The sequence below is a fragment of the Hippoglossus stenolepis genome, chromosome 7, assembly GCF_022539355.2.
Source record: "Hippoglossus stenolepis isolate QCI-W04-F060 chromosome 7, HSTE1.2, whole genome shotgun sequence".
Classification (NCBI taxonomy): domain Eukaryota; kingdom Metazoa; phylum Chordata; class Actinopteri; order Pleuronectiformes; family Pleuronectidae; genus Hippoglossus; species Hippoglossus stenolepis.
In genome coordinates, this window is record NC_061489.1 from 7,143,419 (window position 1) to 7,165,917 (window position 22,499).

General features: G+C 39.6%; 2 protein-coding genes across 2 annotated transcripts; one reads left to right on the top strand and one right to left on the bottom strand.

Moving 5' to 3' along the window:
* Positions 1 to 237: 237 nt before the first annotated feature.
* On the bottom strand, positions 238 to 14,717 carry ids (iduronate 2-sulfatase). Its single transcript, XM_035162255.2, has 13 exons — positions 14,562 to 14,717; positions 13,356 to 13,492; positions 13,066 to 13,243; positions 12,715 to 12,803; positions 8,599 to 8,799; positions 7,209 to 7,379; positions 6,975 to 7,101; positions 6,370 to 6,540; positions 5,864 to 5,970; positions 4,021 to 4,137; positions 3,011 to 3,121; positions 2,720 to 2,845; positions 238 to 1,975 (listed from the first exon to the last, which is right to left on the bottom strand). Exons 1-13 carry the CDS (start codon positions 14,638 to 14,640, stop codon positions 1,895 to 1,897), a joined length of 1,695 nt encoding a protein of 564 aa, XP_035018146.2. The 5' UTR covers positions 14,641 to 14,717; the 3' UTR covers positions 238 to 1,894.
* Positions 14,718 to 16,149: 1,432 nt separating this feature from the next.
* dcps (decapping enzyme, scavenger) lies at positions 16,150 to 18,689 on the top strand. Its single transcript, XM_035162387.2, has 6 exons — positions 16,150 to 16,410; positions 16,750 to 16,900; positions 17,001 to 17,146; positions 17,227 to 17,340; positions 17,907 to 18,017; positions 18,243 to 18,689. Exons 1-6 carry the CDS (start codon positions 16,246 to 16,248, stop codon positions 18,507 to 18,509), a joined length of 954 nt encoding a protein of 317 aa, XP_035018278.1. The 5' UTR covers positions 16,150 to 16,245; the 3' UTR covers positions 18,510 to 18,689.
* The last annotated feature ends 3,810 nt before the right edge of the window (positions 18,690 to 22,499 follow it).

The following is a 22,499-nucleotide window of genomic DNA, read 5'->3' on the forward strand; positions in this document are numbered from 1 at the left end:
ATGTGCATTGTCTGTTCCAGAGGAAACAACAGACGGAGGGAGGAAGGAGAGAAAACACTGAATACACTGGCACGGTCCCTGAGGAGCTTACTCTTCTCTGCAGCTTTACACTTCTGCTGAGGGTGAGCACAAAAAAACCCCATTACAACAGAGCAGCAGGGTGTGTGTGTGTGTTTCTGCAGGACACAAACACAGGAGGAGGTTGTGATCACAAGTTACAAAAACAGTAAACTTCTGCTGCTTGCATTATAGAAAAACATTTTATTTTTTTTAGAAACCAAATCGAAAGTGACACAAATATTTTAATGTGTTCTTGCCAAGCTCAACATCTTTATTATTACTACAGCATTTATTTTTCATTTTCCCTTCAGAAACATGGTCAAACGCCAACCACACACAAATTGATTTTTCCATTGTCGGTACGTGTATGGTCAGTATACATTACTCATTATGTCCATTTTGTCACATGTTAAAGTAACAGGACACAGAGACAACAGCAAACCACTGGAAAATCCTCACACGTGCAAAGAGGTGAACCTGGGAAGAAATAAATTCTCTCAAGAATGATTTTCACTGATCAGAGGAAACAAGGCAAAAATGAACCAATTCATTCCCATCTCTCCCCCCCCACATCCTCACATATAATAAGAGCCCCGCTGATATCATGATTCAACTGTATCCCATTAACACGAGGACCGTGCGGCCCACAATACAAGTCGTCAAACCAAATCCCTTTGATTCACTGCTGAACCTGAAATTCAAGCTGAAATGACTCTTCTAAAATTACCACAGCACAAAAATGTTCACGCATTGGAGCAGCAGTAAAATGCTCAGTTTCATTTGCATTGAATCATTATGGCTTTTACTCACTTCATTTCAAGTCCACAAATTGATCTGAACAGACTGTTTACGAGGAGAGAGGCAAATAGCTGTGAGGGACGTCAAGTGCAAATAGAAATGTCATTTTGTTTCACACCACTGTACAGAACTAGTCAAGCCCTCTTTAGCTGTTGTGCTTTCAAGTGGAGACGACACCTGATGCTGACTGAACGATCAATACGCTGAAGAACACTTGATCCAGAAAAAAGGAAATTGGTGTCACTATTAATCAAAAGATCTAATTCTTCAGGTCTCATCAATATTCCCTCAGATGAAAAGCCTCGTAAAGTGTGATGTAATCATCCTCACAGAGGAGGTAGTGAAGTCACGGCCAATCAGAGCCGTCCCTCAGGAGGCTGTGCGTCCAGCATTACATCTATACTTCTTTCATATGTGAACACTAAATTTGAGCCTCATTATCTCATGATAAGCTCGGCATGAAGACAATAGTCCTGAGGAAAGAGCTAGCGAGGCACTGTTCACGCGTCTGAAGATTACTATTTAAAAAATGTATCGCAATTGCTGAACAGTCCCTTGCAGGTCGTGCACGCGGATTGGAAAGGATTCCTCACGGGTATGGTTTTGCACTTAAACTTTCCTCCACACAAGTTAGTAGATACAGACATGGGTGAAGAGGCCAGTCACTGAACACACTGGTTCTGTTTCGTTAGAGGAAAAGGTTTCTGTTCCCATTTGGATGTTTCCCTTTGTCAAAATGTAAATGATTTCTTTGCTAAACTCCTTCAAAAAGGTTGAAATGTCTTGAAACTAACAATATGCTCTTTTGTTCACTTCACTCCAGGTCTGTCCGCTGACGAGCTCTTAACACGGAACATGAGCCTGAAGAACTGAGCTTTAAAGATTAATGGTGATAGCAGAGACTACAGAATCAAGTATGTGTTGTGTTAAAAGAATTATCTGAGGAATTCCGCCCTTCCAGACAAAGTTTTTCATCCATCCATCTTCCCTTTGTACTTGTCCTCATCCGTCCATCTGCTGTAGTTTATTCTCGTCATCACGCCTTCCCACTGTTCCTCTTCATCCCTGCTGTGAGGTAGAGGAGCTGCAGCTTCATTCTCGTCTGCAGAGTCACAGTCTGGACGAGCCAGGAAAGAAGTAAATTAATAAAACAAAGAATGAATGAGAGGAAAATAACTCTGGTTTGAAATCACCCACTTAGTCTCTAACACCTACTTCACTATAGAGGGACTTCTATGTAGAGGACTATATAGTGAACTCATCCACACAAGAAAAATAAACAAAAAAAACAAAAAAACACTTTGACACTACTCTGGTCATTTTCTCTGCTCTGGTAATTACATCATTCTTGCAGTTTTATGATGTACAACAAAAACATTGGAGGGGGGAAAATCCCATAATAATTCCTAAATGTTTATTTTTACACTCAGTATTAATAATCTTAGGGAAAAAGCACATTGACCATGTTTAAATGTAGAAATAAACTTGCCGGCCACTGTCTGTGCTGTGATACGCTGCTCTGATCATATATTTTACCAACACAACTCACTAATTTGTCTCATACCCTTCATAAAAAAAATCTAACTACGGAATCAAAACTATTTAGCTGCCCTCTCTTTCTTTTCTGTCAATGCCACGAGCGCAATGCATGATGGTATATATTGCCCAGTTAGTGACCACTACTTTTCACAATGCATTGTGGGAAACAATGCATTTCATTTTTCTGAGCAGGGTATTTCACTAAACATTCTGACATCACAAAAAAAAAAAAAAAAAAGGTGAACTCACTGTATAATGATTAGTGAGTGATTTCTGAGACAGCCTCCATTTATTTATTGACTTAAATGAATTACAAACTTACATGAGGCAGGCTGGTCATCTTCCTCATGATCACACTGTGAGCCGTGTCACTGTAGACGTTCTTGTCCTGCCCGGGGTCGTCTGCTAACATGTACAACTCCCCAGCATGGACGTCCGTCACATTCACCTGCATGGAGAGACATATGGATATTAGCCAACTATCATTTGTTACCGTCATTGAAATCGTCTCAACACATTGAGCCAGAAAAGATGGATGGATCCAATAAAGACACACAGTACAAAGTGACAGAGAAGAGAGATGTGATGCGGCGCAGGTCAGTGAAACACCTACCTGAAATGTTTTCGGGTTGAATCCCAGCCACAGTGTGTATCTGTAGTCCCAGGTGCGTATAGAGTAACCCATGACCTTGATGTCTTGAAGGTCAGGGAGGTCTGAGTTCACCTAACAGAAGAACATTCAACTTACAATGAGCACAGATCTCACTCTGTCAGCGTGGTCAGAAGTGCAGCTGCCAACTCCTCCTGCGAGCCGGACGATGAGCTGATGTCAGGCTGCCAAGCTGTACAAAGATTAACCTACAGCAGGTGCTGTATCACTCACTTGGACATTTTCATTCAGAGACTGTGTTTGAAGCTGGCAGCTCTTGTACAAACAAGAGAGGTTCAAAGAGTGACAGTGTCACCACAGTCATGTTTAAATCAGTGTGGCACGTTTTATATTAAATATATACCCGTTTGGTTTGATGCTTCTTACGACTGAGTATTAGGGTCACTTAAGGTGAAAAAAATGTATCTGACATTTTGAGAATAAAGGCATAATATCACAGGAGTAAATTTGTAATATTACTATAATAAAGTAAAGTCACAAAATTACAAGAGTTAAGTCCTTAAATTACACTTCAGAATCAAATTCACAAATAGCTATTTGAAAAGATAGTGGAAAAATGGTGTCTATTCTGAAGAAAGAATCAGAGTGTGGAAGTGGTCGACTGTGAGGCTGTAGTTTGTTACATCTGGGAAACATTCAAAGGAATTTCAGAGTTTTTCAAAATTGGTTCAAGATTTTAGAACCCAGAGGAGTGGAACTCCAGTGAGCACTCGTTCTCCTCACTGATTATTTCCTAAAAACGTTTTTCCCTTATTCGTGAAATATTGCAAATTTTTCCCACCTCATTGAATCATAACTTTATTCCTACAATATTAAGTCAAATGTTTTTTTCTTCAATCTGAACCCAATACTCTGTCGTAGCTTTCTGACTGATGGAAAACGTAATGATTTTACCTTCAGCCAGCTCGTGAAGGCTGTTAAATTCACTTTTCTAGACACTCAATCTCAGGTACCTGTGGTGTATCAGCAGGTCGAGGGTACTGGCTAAAAGATACCGCTTCCTCGTCCTCTCCTCTTTCTCTGCGACGGAAAGTGTAGGCCAGGTTGTCTCCCTCTGTGCACAGCTCCTCCTGAAAGCAAGAGAACAGGCTGCAGAGTGAAGGAAATAAATGTCGGAGCCAATTAGATCAAGTTCATGTTGGACATGTTTACTTCCTGATTCATTTTGTTTGGTCATGTTGTTCTGTAACAAGACGCCTGAAAGGTCTCTGTTCTGTTCTCTGTAAAATCTCTTGGAATCAGAACCATGTTCTTTCCTGTACTTACTTCAGATCACATTCTTATTTTCTATTGGTTTTGTACACTTTGATTAACAAGGTCTGCTTCACTGAATACTCATCAGCCAAAGTGACTCAAACCTGTACAGCCATGCTAGCAGCTCTGTGAGCCTGTACTGTGCTGCTTTGAGTTTAATGCAAACATGAGCATGTAAACATGCTCACGATGACAATGTTGACACACCAGTGTTATCAAGACATTAACCTCCAAGACAAGTTAATTACACTGGATAAATATCAACTTAAACGTACAATACACAATTTTGGCCACTAGGGGTCTCTCAATGAAAACAATAAGACCTATTTTGCTGACGTTGCGAAACAGCGTGGTATCATGCGAGTTGTTGTCTTCACCACCATAGCCAATGAAAATCTACCTGACACGACTCGGGTGCAAATAATTTCACGGATGAGGTCATGTATTAAAGTAATGCAGCAAATAACAATAATTATCGTGATTTTATACGAGTGACCTATACAAACAGGGAAAGGAAAATACAGCTGACTGGCTATCTGTGTGTTTCCCTTTGTCAATGCTTATTTGCCCCTAACCCACAGGTAAAGTGGATGATGTAATTAAAGCGGATGATGTAATTAAAAAGGCGACCAAAATGAAATGTCCCATTCCCTTAAATAAAACTGGGGATTTCACAGAATTTGAACATTGTTAGAAACATTTTGTATAATGTAAATACACAAGACAACTTTTTATTAGTGTTGATATTGGATTTTACCTAAACTGGCAGCGTTACATGTCAAATGTAATGCCACGTATTTGATTAAACTTTTATACTGTTACCAAGTAAAAACATCGTAGCTGCGAGAAAAAAAAACAAATTTTTGACTCTGAAAAGTAAGTGAGATGTTGTTTCCCACTCAGGTGCATAAAAATAACAACAGTCTGAGTAATGGGAGATGAACCCAGTGTTAGGTTCTGTGGTGTTGTCAGCTAAATGCTAACGCCAGTATGGCAATTCTTACTGTGAAAATGCTTACATGCTAATGCTCAGCAGGCATGAGGTTTTACCATTTCAGTTTGGCAGATTACCATGCAAAGCTTTGCCAATTTAAACAACAAAAAAAACGACCAAAATAAAAACAAACATCTGATGCTGGTGGGGATTATTTTCTCATCATAGAACAAATGAGAATTTTGACATGATGGCACTACATGAAAGTAGGTTATCAACACAATTATTAAGATTCATCCTGAACGTCTTTACTAAATTTCATAACAACTTCATGATGAAAAGCTGCCGAGACATTTCCCTAAAAAGTACAAATGTTAAAACTCAGGGGATCACCACCGTCATCATGTTTCATCATTGTTGTCCAGATATTTCAGTCTGAAACTGAAATATAATGCACTGTCCTCCCTGCAGCCATGCAGCTAACAAATGTAACAGAACAAACTTTGCCATCAAGGCTGAGAGACCAATCAAGTAGTAGCTTTGGTAACAAGTGCCTCCTGTCTAAAAACTAAGATTCAAGAAAAACGTTCATTTTCATCTTTTAATACCTGGAAAGAAACATCAGCACAAGGTGCAGGTGCGTGGAGGCCGGCCATGTAGGCGACTGTGGGAAAAACATCCACCAACTCCACCACGTTTCTTCTAACTTTGTCATCTGGAACAGAGAAGGGTCAGCCAATTAAAGAAAACTCTTCTTTTTTTAAACCACTGAGAGCAAATTAGTCAAGACATCCACTAAATTTTACTCGACATCCTGCACTGAAATTTCATCATTATTGCACCATTTGCATTTGAAGTAAAAACTGTCTAGAGGCTAAATATCAAAGTGTATCCTTGTCTAAATACTTTTGAATTTCTCCATGTATATCAAAGACTTCTTTAAAGTCAAGTTGGCATATTAATAAATGTTTCAACAAGGTTTATGTGACCAATTAAAAGAAAAAGATGAAATCAAATTTGAGCTCCATTTGACTTGACATTCATGGTGCCTTTAGAAAGAAGAAATGTACATGTTATTAATAGAAATTAATTTGATGTCAGTGGAGGGTCTCACTCTTAAAGCTGTACTCTGATTTGGTTAAGGCATCAATAAAGGGGAAAAGAGACGCTCCCAGCAAATCCGGGCGTGTTGTGACACCAGGGACGTAAAAGATGAGAGGGACACGTGTCGACACATCGAAATTAGAGTATTTAGCCCATTCGCCGTGTTCTCCTAATGACCAACCTGCAACAACAAGGAGAAGGAGAGAGAAAGAAAGAGGTTAGAAAGACAAGAGAACCAAGTCAATGAATCCGTATCATACAAATCACATCTCAGATGGAGAGAAGCTTGAGGAAATTAATTTTAATAATATTTTTCTCAGTCATCTTATAGGAGACATATTGAGTTTCCGAGTCACGAAAGATTTTTGAAATAAAGGAGATGATGCAGAAAAAGATTTTAACTATGGAGCGAACCTAGTACACAATATGCTGTTACAACACTGCCATCTGGTGGTGGAACACAAGAACAGCCAAAAGTGGATACTTTGGAAATATAAAGAAAATCGCCACCTCCCTGAAAACTGGCATGTGAGTAATTTGTTTTACCAAAACCTGAAAGATAAATACACAGCAGCAATCTAGCCTTCCTCAACCTTCCTTCTTGTGTCTACTGACCATGATCTGAGGTGAACACCACCATAGTGTCGTCAGCCAGCCTGAGATCGTCCAGAGTACTGAGCAGCCGTCCAACCTGAGCGTCCATGTAGGACACAGCAGCATAGTAGTGCTGACGGAGCCGCAGCTGCAATACAAGGTACAGAACACCAGTGTTTAACTGTTCAACAAGCACAGACATGATGTTAGAACAGTATAAATGGTTTTAAATTGCTGAAAGCAGGCAGCTCAAACCTGGAAGTCTTTGGGAATTGGCCCGTAAGGAAAGCTGATGTTTAGTTTTTGGACATCGTCTCGCCTTCTCACGTCGGTCCATGGGTTGTAGGCCACAGGGGGGAGGAGTTTTGGGACATTGGGGTCAGGGGCCAGGGTCATTTCCTCTAAAGGATATAGGCTCAGGTACTCCTGTAAATATGCAACACGTTACAAAGTGGTGTTTAATAAAAAGGCAGGGACTCCCAAGTGATCCAGAACAAAACATAGATTACACGTTATCCCAGTTTTAGTTTTTCCACATTGGCTTCCTTAATTACAGGTTTGATTTAAGCATCACATTCAGACTCCTACATTTACTGTGAGAAGGCTCTCATGTCTGTGGCCAGGACTTCTGATAATTCACAGGTGAAGGCTGAAAACCACAGCCAATCACCTCTATAAAAGACATCTCATCTAATACCCATGTTTTCTGTAGACACTCTTCATTTTAAAACTTTTTATTTTATATGCCATGAACATGCTTCGAATATACATCTCAATTCTGTTACTTTCATCTCTTTTTCTCTCCTCTCTATGTAAAAATATGCCATTTGGGTGAAAACGTGGTACTTGAAGACAACAGGGCAGAAGGATTTTTAGCATAATTGTTGTAATGTGATCCTGTATTATCCTGACATTAACTCATGAGTATTCTTAAAACATCATCATTATAACTATTATCATTATGTGTATTAGCCTTTTACCCCACTATTGCTTTCATTCATCAAAATTACTTAGATTATGGAGGCAACTATTAGTGTTACACAGATTACTAAAACATTACTTGGCATTTCTTCCAATTACCGCCATACTTGACAATAAGTGTCTGCCAAAAAGCAAATAACTGGTCTGATAATTAAAAAATGAATAAAATCCTCTTTTTAAACAGGAGAATGGAGTCATGATTAAAGTACATGTTCTCAGATGTTTTTTTGGTTTGATTTATTTTTATGGTTCCAGAGACTGATCTTTTCGTTCTTTGCTCCAGACGATTCGAGCTAAATCACATGTACCATAAATCACATGTCAACACAGAGGACCTGGTTTGACCTTTCCCCACTTTTCATCTCTCGACTCCCACGCTGAGGGAAACCTCTCTGTCACGCTGACATCCATCTCTGCTCTCATTCATATTCCACTACATCATGCTCGGCCCCTCCTTCATGCTAAACTGCATCTCCTATACATCCAGGTCACTTCTCATTTAATGCACTTCAGAGACAGCATGTACGTCTCATTCTTTGCTTTCCTTTACGTTAGTCATTCACACCATACAGCAAAACTAATAAATACTAGTTTCCACAATACAACTATACTGGTTTAACTATTTAACATTTTGCGCAGAGGGCGTTGATATTGAGTCATGTACCTGTGGTATCCTGAAGGGAATGTGTGGTTTGTGAAATCCCACGGCTAAGAAGAAGGGAACACGATCGTTGGCCCAGCTCTTCAGTAACCCGACAGCCTCGTCCGTGCTCTCCAGGTCAGGGAGGGTTCCCCCAGGCTGCTCCGTCACATTCACTGCACACAGCAGGTTGGCGTGGAGTTTACCGTCCTCTCCTTTACACATCTGAAAACAAGATTTTCATACGATTTACTAAAAGTCACTTTTTATGCATAGTTACTGCCATGATTGCCCAATCACGAGTCAGGCTCAGCTGTCAATCATGACTTTTCACCCAGTTTTTATAACAAATAACTAAATTCAAACTAAAGTTACCGAAAAAAAACAAACATCAGTGTGACAAGAAACGCCCAACCTGACAGAAACCATCTTTGAGAAAAAAATGATTTAACTTCAATTTGATCCATGTCCCATCTGCTAACATGGGAGAGGCAGAACGTATGACCTGTACTGCAGCAAGCCACCAGGTGACGATTTAAACACGTTTGCCTCACTTTAAGGAGAGCGTCGTCATCTCCATCTGTACTTACAATCTAAGATAGATAGTGTTCTGGCATTTAAACATGACCTCTAGGGGTAGAATCAAGTTTAACAGCAAGTCACAAAGACCCTGTTCAGACCTGATATAAGGTGTGTCCAGACAAACTTAACTTGCCATCAGATCTCTCAGGCCGGATGTTAAAACTGTCAGTTTTATTCTCTTAGGTTTGTCTCTGCCACAACATGAGACAAAGCTTATCAACTTATTTAGTTGTGTTACATACCTCTTATTATCTGTGTTTATTAGTAAATCACACAGAAGCAATGTTCTGTTTATTCTTTATGATTTAACATCCTGCTCATTTTTAAGTAAATCTACCAAAAGTGCTTCACTGTACTGAATTGCTAAGTATAAAAACACATGTACCTTTCCCTTCTATTTTTTTAACCATAAGGAGGCTCTGTCTTTATGTCAATAATGTCAGTATGCATACAGTGTATTGGCAATAATCCCTCAGATTATGGTTTATTTGATTGTGTCATAATGATGTCGTCTCCACAGATCAGTGTTTGCAGACAGATCTTGGGCCTCATTTATAAAACAGTGCGTAGGATTCATACTAAAAGGGTCCGTGTAGTGAAAAAGCCGAAAATGGCATACGCAAAAAAAATATTATAAAACCATGCGCACGCACACCTCTACATGCCCCCATTCAACCATAAATAGTCAATACAAATTGCCTCATGAATATTAAATGATCCCGCTGACCAATGGGTTTCTATGGTGAATCATGGCATCAAGCGATTAAAACACTGCTGGATGATACAGTGAGTGAGAACAATAGAAAGAGCAGTGCCTAAAATAATAATAAATACAAAAATAAAAAGGTGGAGGCAAAAAAAAAAAAAAAGAATCTCTTCACATTGTCAGAATGTGAGGGAACTTGTATTGCCTGTGCGTATTTTAATCATCCCAAACTGCAGGAATTATTAAATCCAGAGACAGCTGTCATATCCCCAATCTATAACATTTTACAGAATTATATTTTTTGAATGATTAAAAGAGGCTCTACATAGAAATGTAAATATAATGTGACAAGTAGAAATACTGGAAGCACTCACGACTCTTGGCCCCGAAAAACAAAAGCTTGAGATTCACAGACCATCTCAGGTTCAAAGACTTGTCTCACATTAGAGTGTTTGGCACCTGATGGAGGAGCCACAATGGATGTTACTGACGCTTAATGAGATCACACATCTGTTACTGAGAGCACTGCACGTCCTGAAGGGTTCAGTGTCCTACAGGGAAAACCAGACAACATTGTGCCCCTCAGTCACCAGGATCAGCACCTCGGAGTAGAAGTCAGTAGATCTTAGTGTGGCTCATACCACTTACTCCCGATACTCCAAGCTGTAATCTTAGATCTTCCAACCAACACGTGCTAGTAGTCAAGGCTGGCAACTAAAGGGGACTGGGATTTTGCCATCAGGACCCCAAGGCTCTGGAACTTCTTGCTTGAGGACATTAGACTTTATGCAATGCTTTAAAAACCAGGTAAAAATATTTGACTAGGAATGCCTTTTAATGCCTGATTTTAACATAGTACTTTTAACTGATGTTTGTTTTTATATTCTCTAATCATTTTATATGTTCTTGTATTTTGTAATTTTCACTAGCAAACTTTTTCCATGTAAATGTGCATCGAACACAATGGAAGTAATATGACGCTTCCTCAGTCAGACTATCGCCCGTTTAGTCCAGAGAAGAAAACCTGAAAGTGTTTCATTAAACAAATGATCAGACCCAGACGGGTTAAAGAAAACCTCTGGTTTTACACCCAAAGTTTAACTGTAGTTTGTTTGAATACATTACAAATTTGAAAGAAGCAGTTAAGACCTACACAGGGGACAATAATGCTCTTATTATTGAGACATGATGGAAGGAGTGTTCCATCAGTGCTGACAGTCTCTCCCAGACAAGCACTATATCATTTAATTTCACTTGCTCACAGAGACGCCAGCTCTTTCACAAATGCAGCCCATGAGTCCATGACTGTCTGCACCCAGAGTGATTCACATGAATCAAATGATTCTCTGAGCGACTCTGACACAGAAGCAACTTCAAGTGATGCAATCACAGGCGCAGACCTCACAGGAAATGATTTACATTTTTCAGCGACAGCTCTGGAAAGGATCAAACAGATATACATCATCTACTTCCAGTTTCTATCAGTTAAAAAGATTAATTCACTGAGCGATCCAGCAAAGAAAATTCAGACTTTGGATTTTCAATTGTTGAAGATTCAGACGCAGAGTTCCAGCCGGAGAGGATATAAGCACCAGATCTTCACTAGATCTGGATTTTTATTTAGAGCCGCACCAAATTGCACACACTCATAAATATTAGTCAGGTAAACCATTTTCTTTCATCAAGATCCATCAATTATTCTGAGAAATCATGAAAATGTTGAAAAACACTCTCCCACATTGTTTAAGAAAGTGGGGGGGAAAATGTCCAGATCCATGCCAAAATATAATGGATTCTTTCCTCATCCCATACCACATCCATCCAGTAGCTTTTGCATAATCCTCAATCCTGCTAAATATCAAACACAGAAGAAAACATAACCTCATTGGTGGAAGTAATGATTTACTGTTGAGTTGATGGTGACTTTGATTATTTACCCATCAGTGCATGGTAGATGTTCAACCCACCAGTGAAGCCATCCACAACAAGAATGATAACTAAAATAATAATATTAATAATGATGCGAGTATCCACACTGAAGCTGAAAGTCAGAAAACACTTGTTTACTGAATCAGCCCTACTGCGTCCCAGCTGTCCTTGTTAGGGCTTTTATACAAACACTGTTGGTCTTATCAAACAGGTCGGTTCTGAAGATCAGTGATGTTTCTTTTGAAAGTGGCGCCCTTTTGAATTGCATGTTGATTGGCAGTGTTTCAACAAAATGCTCTGAAAACGATCTCAAAGATGTCATTAACCACTGTTGTTGTAATTAGAGTTGTTGCTTTGACTGATGGTTATTGGTATAGACGCCCATTAACTCTCATGATGGAGGTGCACATGTTCCAAAGATTCAATGACAAAGAGCGACATAATAACAAAGCCTCTGCTGCTCCCAACTCATATGGAGCAGATGCTGCTTTTCCACCGAGTAACAGTGGACAGCTGCAGAGTTCTGTTATAACTACTTATATTTAACTACCATTAGCTACCAGAGAGAGAGACAGAGAGACCAACTGGTAGTTTTGATGAAGAGGATTGAAGAGGCTGAGAATGTTTGACATCAGCTGCCAGGCAGATTGGTTGGCCTGCATCACTTCAAGCTGTTGTATGTGTACTAAATGTAGAGTTGGTCATTTGTTTCTGAAAAATCAATTCAATTCGTTGAAATGTTCAAGTCCAAATAGGCTGTCATAAACACGACCAATAATTCCAGTCGCACTGGATAAAATGACTGTCTGGCATATCTGTCTGTCGCTATTATACATTTATGGTAAGTGGAGCCTAGCTTTTCCAGGATTACAAACCCCAACTTAAAGTGGAAACGTGTAAGAGATGCTGTTTCCTAGTCGTACCTTTTTTTTCTCAAAATGAAATGAGGCTGGGTGGTATGCAGGGATGGACCAGCTGTATGGGTAGTCATCTGAGTAGTTAGAGGCGATTCCTAAAGAGAGAACACCACAACATTTGTCACAACCATAAACACAAAATGCCTTGTGTCCAGAGTAAACAACTTAATCGTTCAGAATGGAATCTCCTCGGAGATCCAGAACAGGCTCATCACTAATCCGCTGTAAAAAATATATGTGCTTCTTACTACAGGCTCAGGGATCTCCTTAAGTTAATGCCGTGTAACCCTGAGCATGAAAATTGTATTTTATCCCTCTATTTGGATTTTCATGAAAACCTTATACTATTAATCTGACCTGGATGAAAAACCTTGCCCACAGACGCAGCGAAGTAGCCTCTGGATTTGAAGTACTGAGGCAGAGTGGTGTAATTCCCAGAGTGGACTCTCCAGTAGGAGTTGAAGTCGTAGAGCCTGGTGGTGTCTGGTCTGCGGCTGGTCAACATGGACGTGCGACTGGGAGCGCACACGGCTTGCTGAGAGGAAAAATACACATTCTAAGATTTCCTTGAGGTTGTATGATTTAATTAGTCTCAGATCAAAAGTGACTGAGCTGCTTCTACAACTTGTGACAGGGAGCCCACTGACCTGTGCATATGCATTGAGAAAAACTTGGCTTTTGGACGCCAACTGGTCAATGTTTGGCGATTTTACCACAGGGTCTCCATAGCAACCCAGCGATGTCCGCAGGTCATCTGCTACGATGAAGAGGACGTTCTTCCTCTCTGTAAACAAACAGACAGTTATTTCAGAATAAAAAGCAACATATCACTCCCATTGTGGCAGATCCATTGGAAATTCAATTTTTTGTAGACAATGTCTTTAATGGTTGAGCCCCTTGTTATATCACAGACTGCTCAGTTTTTGTCCATGTTTGTCTGGTACTTGGCAGAACTACAGGACAGATTACCACCAAACTGGAAGGATGTGGTATGGGTCAGGAAGGAACTCATTAAATCTTAGTGTGGATCCAGATAAGGGAGCAGGTCCAGGAATTATTTTGTCCATTTTCTTTGTGAGATTCATAAGGGGACTGTTGGGCCTTGACAGAGGCATAAACGTTACTGAATATGACTAGTTTTAAATCTAATTTTAAGTGCCACATTTTTAATCCTGCTTTAAGGTCTTATTAAGTATTTAAGTCAACCCTTTACTACATTTTACTTTTTATAAAATACTGGATAAATCCTTTACTGTAGCTGTTTTAACTTCTCTTTTAAGGTTCCTCTTTTCTACAGATTTTATTTCTAACATTGTACATCTTATCCATGCTTGTGTTGCCTTCCTTTGCCAGGACTGTAAAGCACAATGGTGCAATTCTTGACATTTATGAATAAACAGTATATATGAAAATCTAACCTGACATTATTTACTGTTTTGCAGCGTTTAGATTCATCTTTTCAAGTGTGATCTGTGGCAGGTTACTAGATCACTGCTGAGGAAAACTACAGAGCAGAAATGGGAGGAATTGTTCAAATAAAATCTACTTGCTGTTAAACCTGTAGGATCAGCGACAAGTGGACTTTGTGAACATGAGTTTGAGGGAAACACATCAGAGGAAACATTGACCACAGGCTGGACAGAAAGTCAACAAGTCAAACAAAGCGGCATTCAGCGAGCGAGTTAATGTCGTTAACTCGAGCTGCAGCCACTAAAACAACAAGTAATGAAATAACGAGCAGCCAATAAGGCTCGTGTCAGCTAGTTGCTGAGATTTACTGTTTATCAACCTGAGCACAACCAGCAGCAGCAGCAGCAGACATGTACTGAAGTGTATCTGAGAACTAGCGCTACCTCTTCTGGAGACAGCAGCAGCAGCAGGAGGAGGAAGAAGAGCCAGCAGGAGAACACAGAACCGGACATGATGGTTCATGTTGGTTCGTCATTAACGAGGAAACACACGGGTTCTCTCTCCGGCTCCACTGTCAACACACAGCAGCGTGTCCGCTTTAAATCACTTCCTGAATTACACGTCCCTGAGTAGAGGCTGCTCATTGGCTGGTTTAACAGTCGCCCGCCCCAACCCAGTAATCATATTAGTTAAATGATGCGTCAATCACCTTTAATAGCAGGGGCTAATTGATTGATGGAGATAGCAGTGGACTGACACTGAACTGTGTGTGGTTCCTTTATGGAGCTTTATACAACTTAAATAAGCTAATTGAACATAAAAGGGCACAGGCTCAAGTAAGGAAAGTGGTGAAGAAAGCAAAGAGAGAAAGTTGGAGGGAATTCTGTACCAACTCCTGGGGAATGATAAAAACGAAGAGAGTGGCCGTACCCAATATTAAAAGTTGGAGTTCTGACAATCTAACCGAGGACAGGAAGTGAGGGAGGGAAGAAACTAAACAAGCAAATCCAGGGATTAGACAGAGAAGAGAAACTAAAAGTGGTGTGATGGATGCACCTTTTACTTTACAAGAGATGAGGAGAGCCGTAGGAAAATCTGGCTTAACATCTCCAGGGAAAGACCAAATCTGTTATATAATGTTAAAACATCTGGCAAAGCAGAAAGAAACCAAACTTTTAGGGATATATAATAAAATATGGGAAGAGGGAAGAATACCCACCAGCTGGAAAGAAGCAGTCATCATACCTATAATAAAACCAGGAAAGGACCTTACAAATCCAACAAGCTACAGACCAATTGCACTTACATCGCAGATTGGGAAAATGATGGAAAGGATGATCACTGAGAGAATAACAGTCCATATAGAGAGTAGGAGCTTGTTATCTCCTTATCAGAGGGGCTTTAGGAAAGGGAGGGGAACAATGGATCCAGTCATCCGTTTAAAAACAGAAATTAGGAAAGCCTAAATTAATAAAGAATTTGTAATGGCAGTGTTCTTTGATGTTGAGAAGGCTTATGATATGGTATGGAAAGAGGGTTTAATGATTAAAAGTAGATGAAATGGGATAACTTAAATAACTTTTAATTGGATTACAACATTTTTTGTTTGATAAATATATTTAGTTAGAGATGGGAACAACAATATCAAGCAGGTATAACGTAGATAACGGGACTCCTCAGGGCAGTTTGATCAGCCCCATACTTTTTTCCATCATGATTAATGATGTGTTCTCAAACCCAAGTTCCGATATTGGAATACTAGTATTTGCTGATGATGAAACTGCTAAAGAAACTGGAAATAATACAAAAATCAGGCACTGAGATTATGTTGTGGGGCTATTAAGACTTCTCCAACTATAGCTGTCCAAGTGGAGATGGGAGAAAAGCCGCTGAATCTTAGGAACAAACAACTAATGCTAAATTACTGAGCAAACCTACAAGGACACAAGGAAGAAGATCCCCCAACTGTGAGGGCCCTTAGACCATAAGCAAAGGCAATACTCTGACCCACACTCCACAACAGTAGGTGGCGGTAATGCACCTTTAACGTACGGTGCCTCCGCCGTTAAACAAAAGAAAGAGAAGCAGCAGCAGCAGCTAGCAGCAGCAGCTAGCGGCAGGAAGAACATGTCTAAAACTTCAAGAGAAGAAACGGAGGAGTTAGATCAGAAAGTCAAGAGGGTGACGTGTGACAGTGAGGACAATGGAGGAGAGACTCTTCTGAGTGGGTTTCAAACATCCAGCGTGTTGAGCGACTCTGCCCGAGAGAAGATCTTATTCATCCATGGAAAGGTATGCTGGTTGTAAAGGCAGCTCACTTTGCTCTGCTGCTAGAGGGAGTGTAACTCAGCCTGACTGCGATAAAAGAGACAAGGACAAGTTCAAGACAGGAGGGGAATTGTATTTCATTGTTATTTTCATTCAAATCGGCCTGAGAAGCGGGAAACATAGGCTTTTCCGGATTTGAGATTTCATAATAAAAGCACTGTGGATGCCTGATTGTTAGGATTTACTGAATCGTGACGGTGGGATTACAAAAGGACTCGTGTGTATTGATTTATCTATTCAGTAAAACTAGTCTCATTAGGATCTGAGGCAGAAAAGTGAAACTGTTGACGGTGTCATCTTCAGCTGGATGATCAGAAGGCTGTGGTGATTCTGGAGAAGACTCCCATCAGAGAAGACACCCTGACTGACCTCTTCACCAACTCCACACTGAAGCTGGAGATGAGAAACGACATTTACAGCACGTACTGGATGCAGGCCCCCCCCCACCTCAACCGTATGATCCCACATTGCTGAAGATCTTTGAATATGGCTGCCACTTGATCCGGGTACAGGAAAACCAGATGACCTGTGTGTGTGTGTGTTTTTTTTTGCAGAGATCAAGACCACTGTGGTGTGTCCAGCCACAGAGAAGCATGTGAAGAAATACCAGCGTCAGGAGAGTTTTCTGGTGGAGGAGTCGGGGGCGGACTATGAGTCCATCACTCTGCCCTACATTCAGAAGCAGAGTTTCAGCGTGCAGGTCAGTCTCCTGAGGTTATCATTTCCTGTGTTCACTTTCACATGTGCAGCACTGACTGTTTGTTTTTGCCACCGCATCAGTGGGTGTACAACATCCTGGAGAAGAAGGCAGAGGCCGAGAGGATCACTTATGAAGATCCGGACCCGGAGGTCGGCTTCGTCCTCCTCCCTGATTTCAAATGGGACCAAAAACAGGTGAGAGACCTCAGGAGAAACAAACAGCATTATCCCTCCTTGTGACATTTTTCTTTAGTTTTCTCTTTCTTTTATTCTGATCACCATGAGCTGATGTGGAGCCTCAGCTACTCTCTCTGGGGTCCACACAAATATATAAAAACACAAATAAAACATGATATCAGTTAATACACCTAAAGATAAACAACTGTGATATTAAAATCAGAAAAAAATATTATACTAGCAATTCTTTCTGGATACATACTACTCGTATGATACTAGCCTACAATATCTGTATTCATATGTATTATACTATATAAATCAATACACATTTTGAAACTTAATACATATATATGCAGATATTCAAACCTATACCTGTATCTCTATACATTGACTTCTGTATAAATCAAAACATATCCAAGCATCTTCCAATATATTACAATATTTACATTGATGATCACATATCAAACATTTTACTATAAACTTATTCATATCTCCTCTTTAATACATAATTAAATGTCCCACTATGCTGCTATAAACATTTTATGGACTGAAACAGTTTCACAACAATCTGCTTTCCTCTGCAGGTAAATGATTTGTACCTGATTGCTATTGTGCACAAGAGGAACATCAAGAGTCTGAGGGACCTGACCTCCGAGCATATACCACTGCTACAGAACATCTTCCAGAGAGGAAAGGTGAGCTCACACTGATTCATGGGTTTGTCTTCCCTCAGCTTCCATAAACATGTGGGGGAGCCCTGTTATCATCATCTCCAAACAATTATGTGAAGTGATAGTTTTCATTTTAAAGAGCTAGGATTAGATTTAGCTCCCTGAAGTAGAGAAGAGTGACCCCGGGTATGTAATTGAACATAAATTATACTTATAAAGATTGATAATATCTGATTTGTTGTGACTCAGGAGACCATCCTGAAGCAATACAACCACCCAGCCAGTAAGCTGAAAGTGTACCTGCACTACCAGCCGTCCTACTACCACCTCCATGTCCACTTCACCAAGCTGGGCTACGAGGCTCCGGGCTGTGGTGTGGAGCGCGCCCACCTCCTCGCTGATGTCATCCAGAACCTCCAGTCCGACCCAAAGTACTACAAAACTCGGACGCTGTACTTCCCCCTGAGGGCCGATGACGGACTGCTCGGCCAGTTCAAGGAGGCAGGGAGACTGTGATTTCTGAGCTCAACTTATTCACGAATTAATGAACAGTTGACAAATATTTGGATCCATTATTTTTATATGTTTCATTCGGATTATTCACTATTTTATAAATGTCTTTATTAAAGCCCGACTGTGTGTATTTTTGGTGACGAATGCTGATACTGTTATCAGGGAGTAAAAGATTTTTCAATCTTTGTTTGTAATGTTTTTCATATGTAAACTGACTCATGTGTTTTTCTACTCAGCCTATCAATGTTGTCATTTGTTTTGAAAGTTTTAGACGAGGAGAACACCTGAGAGGACAAAATGATATCACTGCATTGACAGATTTTTTAAAGTGGACAATTTAGAAGCACTTTTGACTTTTTATCTGTCAGTTGTCCATCGCATCTCATGATCGTGCCACAACGTAAGAGGTGCAGTAAACAAAAAAATATTTAGACAAAGTAAGTGCTCAGATGAAGTTTCAACACTAGATGGCAGTGTTAATCCTAAAATCCTTTTTTTTTTACAGTGAAATTATCTTTCAAACACAAACTCCAGTTTCTGGTAATAAACTGTGTTTTGTGTTTGTCTCTGTACTTTTTAGTTCTGCAGCTCATGTAAACACAAGACTTTCATTTTGCATGAAACAAAATGTAACTTGCTGACACATTTTTGGAGCTGAGGTACCATGTTAAATAGACTGATTGTTATAATAACAGTTCACAAACACGTATGTGAATAAACAATCCTGCTCCACTAGAGTAACAACAGAGGTTAAGAAACAAACTGTGACAGTCAGAGCTGCTTCTTTAAGTTGTTTTGATATTTAGATAACTTCAATTTTTTGCTTTTCAGTTATTTATCTTGAGAGTTTGTACTTAATGTAAAGTGCTTGTTAGTCAGGATATCATTTTCTTATCTCAACTGAAATCATTTGGTTGGCGCTCTGCGGTGTGTTTATGGTGCATTCAAGTGTCACTCGTAAAAATGACTATTAAATAAAAAGACCCAAACTTTTCCATTTAGATCATTACATCCAGGGATATTATCCTGTGGGATCAGTGGAACCATAAGAAGCTACAAGATGTTAAATACAATCTGTCAAGGAAAGTCACCCATGTTAACATTACAAAAAGGCAACAATTCATTATTAAGCTTTTTCAGTTTAAGATTTTAGGGCCATTGTATCAGTTTTTTATATGATAGGTTCATTTTTTATTCTATTAACTATTGGATTGGTGAATTCCTGAGTTTTACCCCCTTTTGTGACAAATTTAATTTATTTTGTTATTGAAAATACTGGGATACAATTAAAATGTGGTTATTCAAGGTTGGTGACAGAGTTGAAAAGTCTAAAGAGTTGAACAGATTATGTTCATGTGACTGGTACTTAATTTTATGTCTCTTTATATGTGTTTTTGTGTTCTTGTGTAGAAATGGACATGTTGCAAATGGTTCTAAAAAGATTCCAAATAAAATATTAAATTGGCATGACATTGAAAGCATCACTAAACAAATGGATCAGAGATAAACGTTAATCTGCCAATGAACATCACAATTCTAGTTCAGTGTTCAACAACCTGCTCAGCATTTTAGTTCACTCAGTTGCGACTGAACTAATGGTATAAGAATACAAAACAAACAGATAAACTTGAATACAAAGAATTGAATTAATAAATTAACTAATGAACAACCAAACAAACAAAAAATTGTTTTTTGGTAACTTTTTAATTTGTATTTAAATATATGGAAGAGATGGTTTGGTTTTATTCAATCCGCATTTGTGGATGAAATATTTAGCCAAACTCATTTTGACGTAAAATATTTCCAAATTTCACTATATTGTAATTATCAATAGGTGCCTGAGAATCTTTATTGTCAATCCAGCTTTGTCAACATTAAAACTTTGTCTTAAAAATGTGTTGCTTGGATAAATGTCATTAAACATATTTGAAGTGAGCTGTTGTTGGGATTGGTAGAGAGAGGTAACCTGTTCTGATTCTGTCTATAATTTCAATCGGATCATCTTTCGACAGATTCTTCCTTTTTAGAGGTAAGGGGAAGTGTTCAGAGGTGAGGGTGCCTCTGGTCATTTTATTATTACACTTCGTGTCTGAAAAGTTATTTCTTCAATTGAGGAAACTGTGGAGTTATGTGTAAGTAAGAGTTGGCCCTTTTATCCATCTGCCACATGAGCAACAGCAGTGGTAAGCTCATGTATCCGAGCCGCTCCTGAACGCAGCAGCAGCAGAGAGGACTGAGACAAATAATCCAATCATCACAGAGAGGGAGGGAGAGAGAGGCAGAGAGGCAGAGAGCGAGAGAGGCAGAGAGCTCATGTCTTGGTTTCAGTCTCTGAGGGATGACTTCACTCTGAAGCCGTTTGAGATCCAACACACACAGTGAGTTTACTTTACTTTACCAGCTTTACTTTCTCTTCAGCAGCTTTGTTGATGACTATTGGTGATGACGTCTGTTTGCTGATCGATACTTGTGCTGGATGCAACTCAGCTCTGGTTTGTGTGTCGACTGCAGCAGCTGTGTGAGAAGTGTGTGTGTATGGATCATGACCAACACTACAGGGTACTGTGTTTATGATGAGCCGATGTCACTGGGCGTCCTTAAAGTTTCAAACATCTCTGGTGCACATTTATTAACTTTCAATGTTTTTACATCAGTGGAAAAAAGTTCTGGGTTCAGCCCCTCATCAGACAAAACTAATCAACTCTGCCCTTAGACCATCACTGTGTGTTTTTTCCATGACAGGATTCATTCCCAGTGAAATCACCCAGTGTGATTTAGTTTGATTTCATGTGGGACATTAACAAGTGTTTCACATTAATATCATATCCACAAGTGATTCTGTGTAAACTGGCACAACTGTCACTATCTGTCAATGTATTTCCTAATAGATCTATTATGTAAAAACTCCCATACTGTCCCTATCCATTATTTTCAATTCAGTTTAGAATGAAATGTGAAGTCATACTGTTTCTTTACAGACGGATATTTATACACTGTAATGCTGTCAGATATTTGAGCTCAAACCGTGTGTGTGGTCCTGGTATTACTCATGTTGTGGGGACCTACATTTCTTTACACAGTCACATTATGGAGACTTCTCCTCCTTATGGGACAAGAAGCAAGTCTCTGTTATGGAACTCGTTACATTGTAAAGTGAAGACATGTTTGAAGGTTAAGTTAGGTTTAGGGTTAAGTAGTAAATATGGTTAAGGGTAAGATGTGAATTGTTGTTGGGCTAAGATTAGGGTAAGGGATAAATTAGTCACGGTTAATAATTGGAACAACAATAGATCACTTGTAAACTCACATTCCAACCCAACAGTTGCCTTCCTATAAGAAAAGTCCTGACTTCCTTTTACAAATGTTTCATTGAATCTGCCATGACCCTTAACATAGCTGCGTGGTTCGGGTCCCTCAGTAAAATCCACCGCAACCCACTGAACGAAATCACAAGAATGAGCAGCAGAATAATTGGACTGGAGCAGGAACCATTCATTTTCAAGAGAAGGACAAGAATAAAAGGAATGTAAATAACATCAGACACCACACACACACACACACACACACACACACACACACACACACACACACACACACACACATTGTGTCACGAGGAGATACACATCACTCACATTCAGGACTAAGGACAATGTCAAGCTTGGTGCCTTTGTGGCAGACTCATAATGGTTGATCTTTTCATTTTAACAATATTTGTTTTGTATTTGTTAATTTTACAGTGAGTCGTGCAGTGCCTGTTCTCTTGGCCTGTGTTAGAGCTCCGGAGCTACTTCAGAAGTATTCCCTTGTCATTAGTGAGTCCTCCTCTAAAAGTTCTACAGTATACTGTCACTTTTTATTATTTGTGTGCTGGACGTTGTGTGCTGAGCTTTTTATAAACAGTCTATGGTGCAGAGTGAAATTAGAAGACGTTGTGTTCATCCTACCTGGTTTATCTGCACTGAAGATTTTATTGTCAATGTTTTTCATGAAATG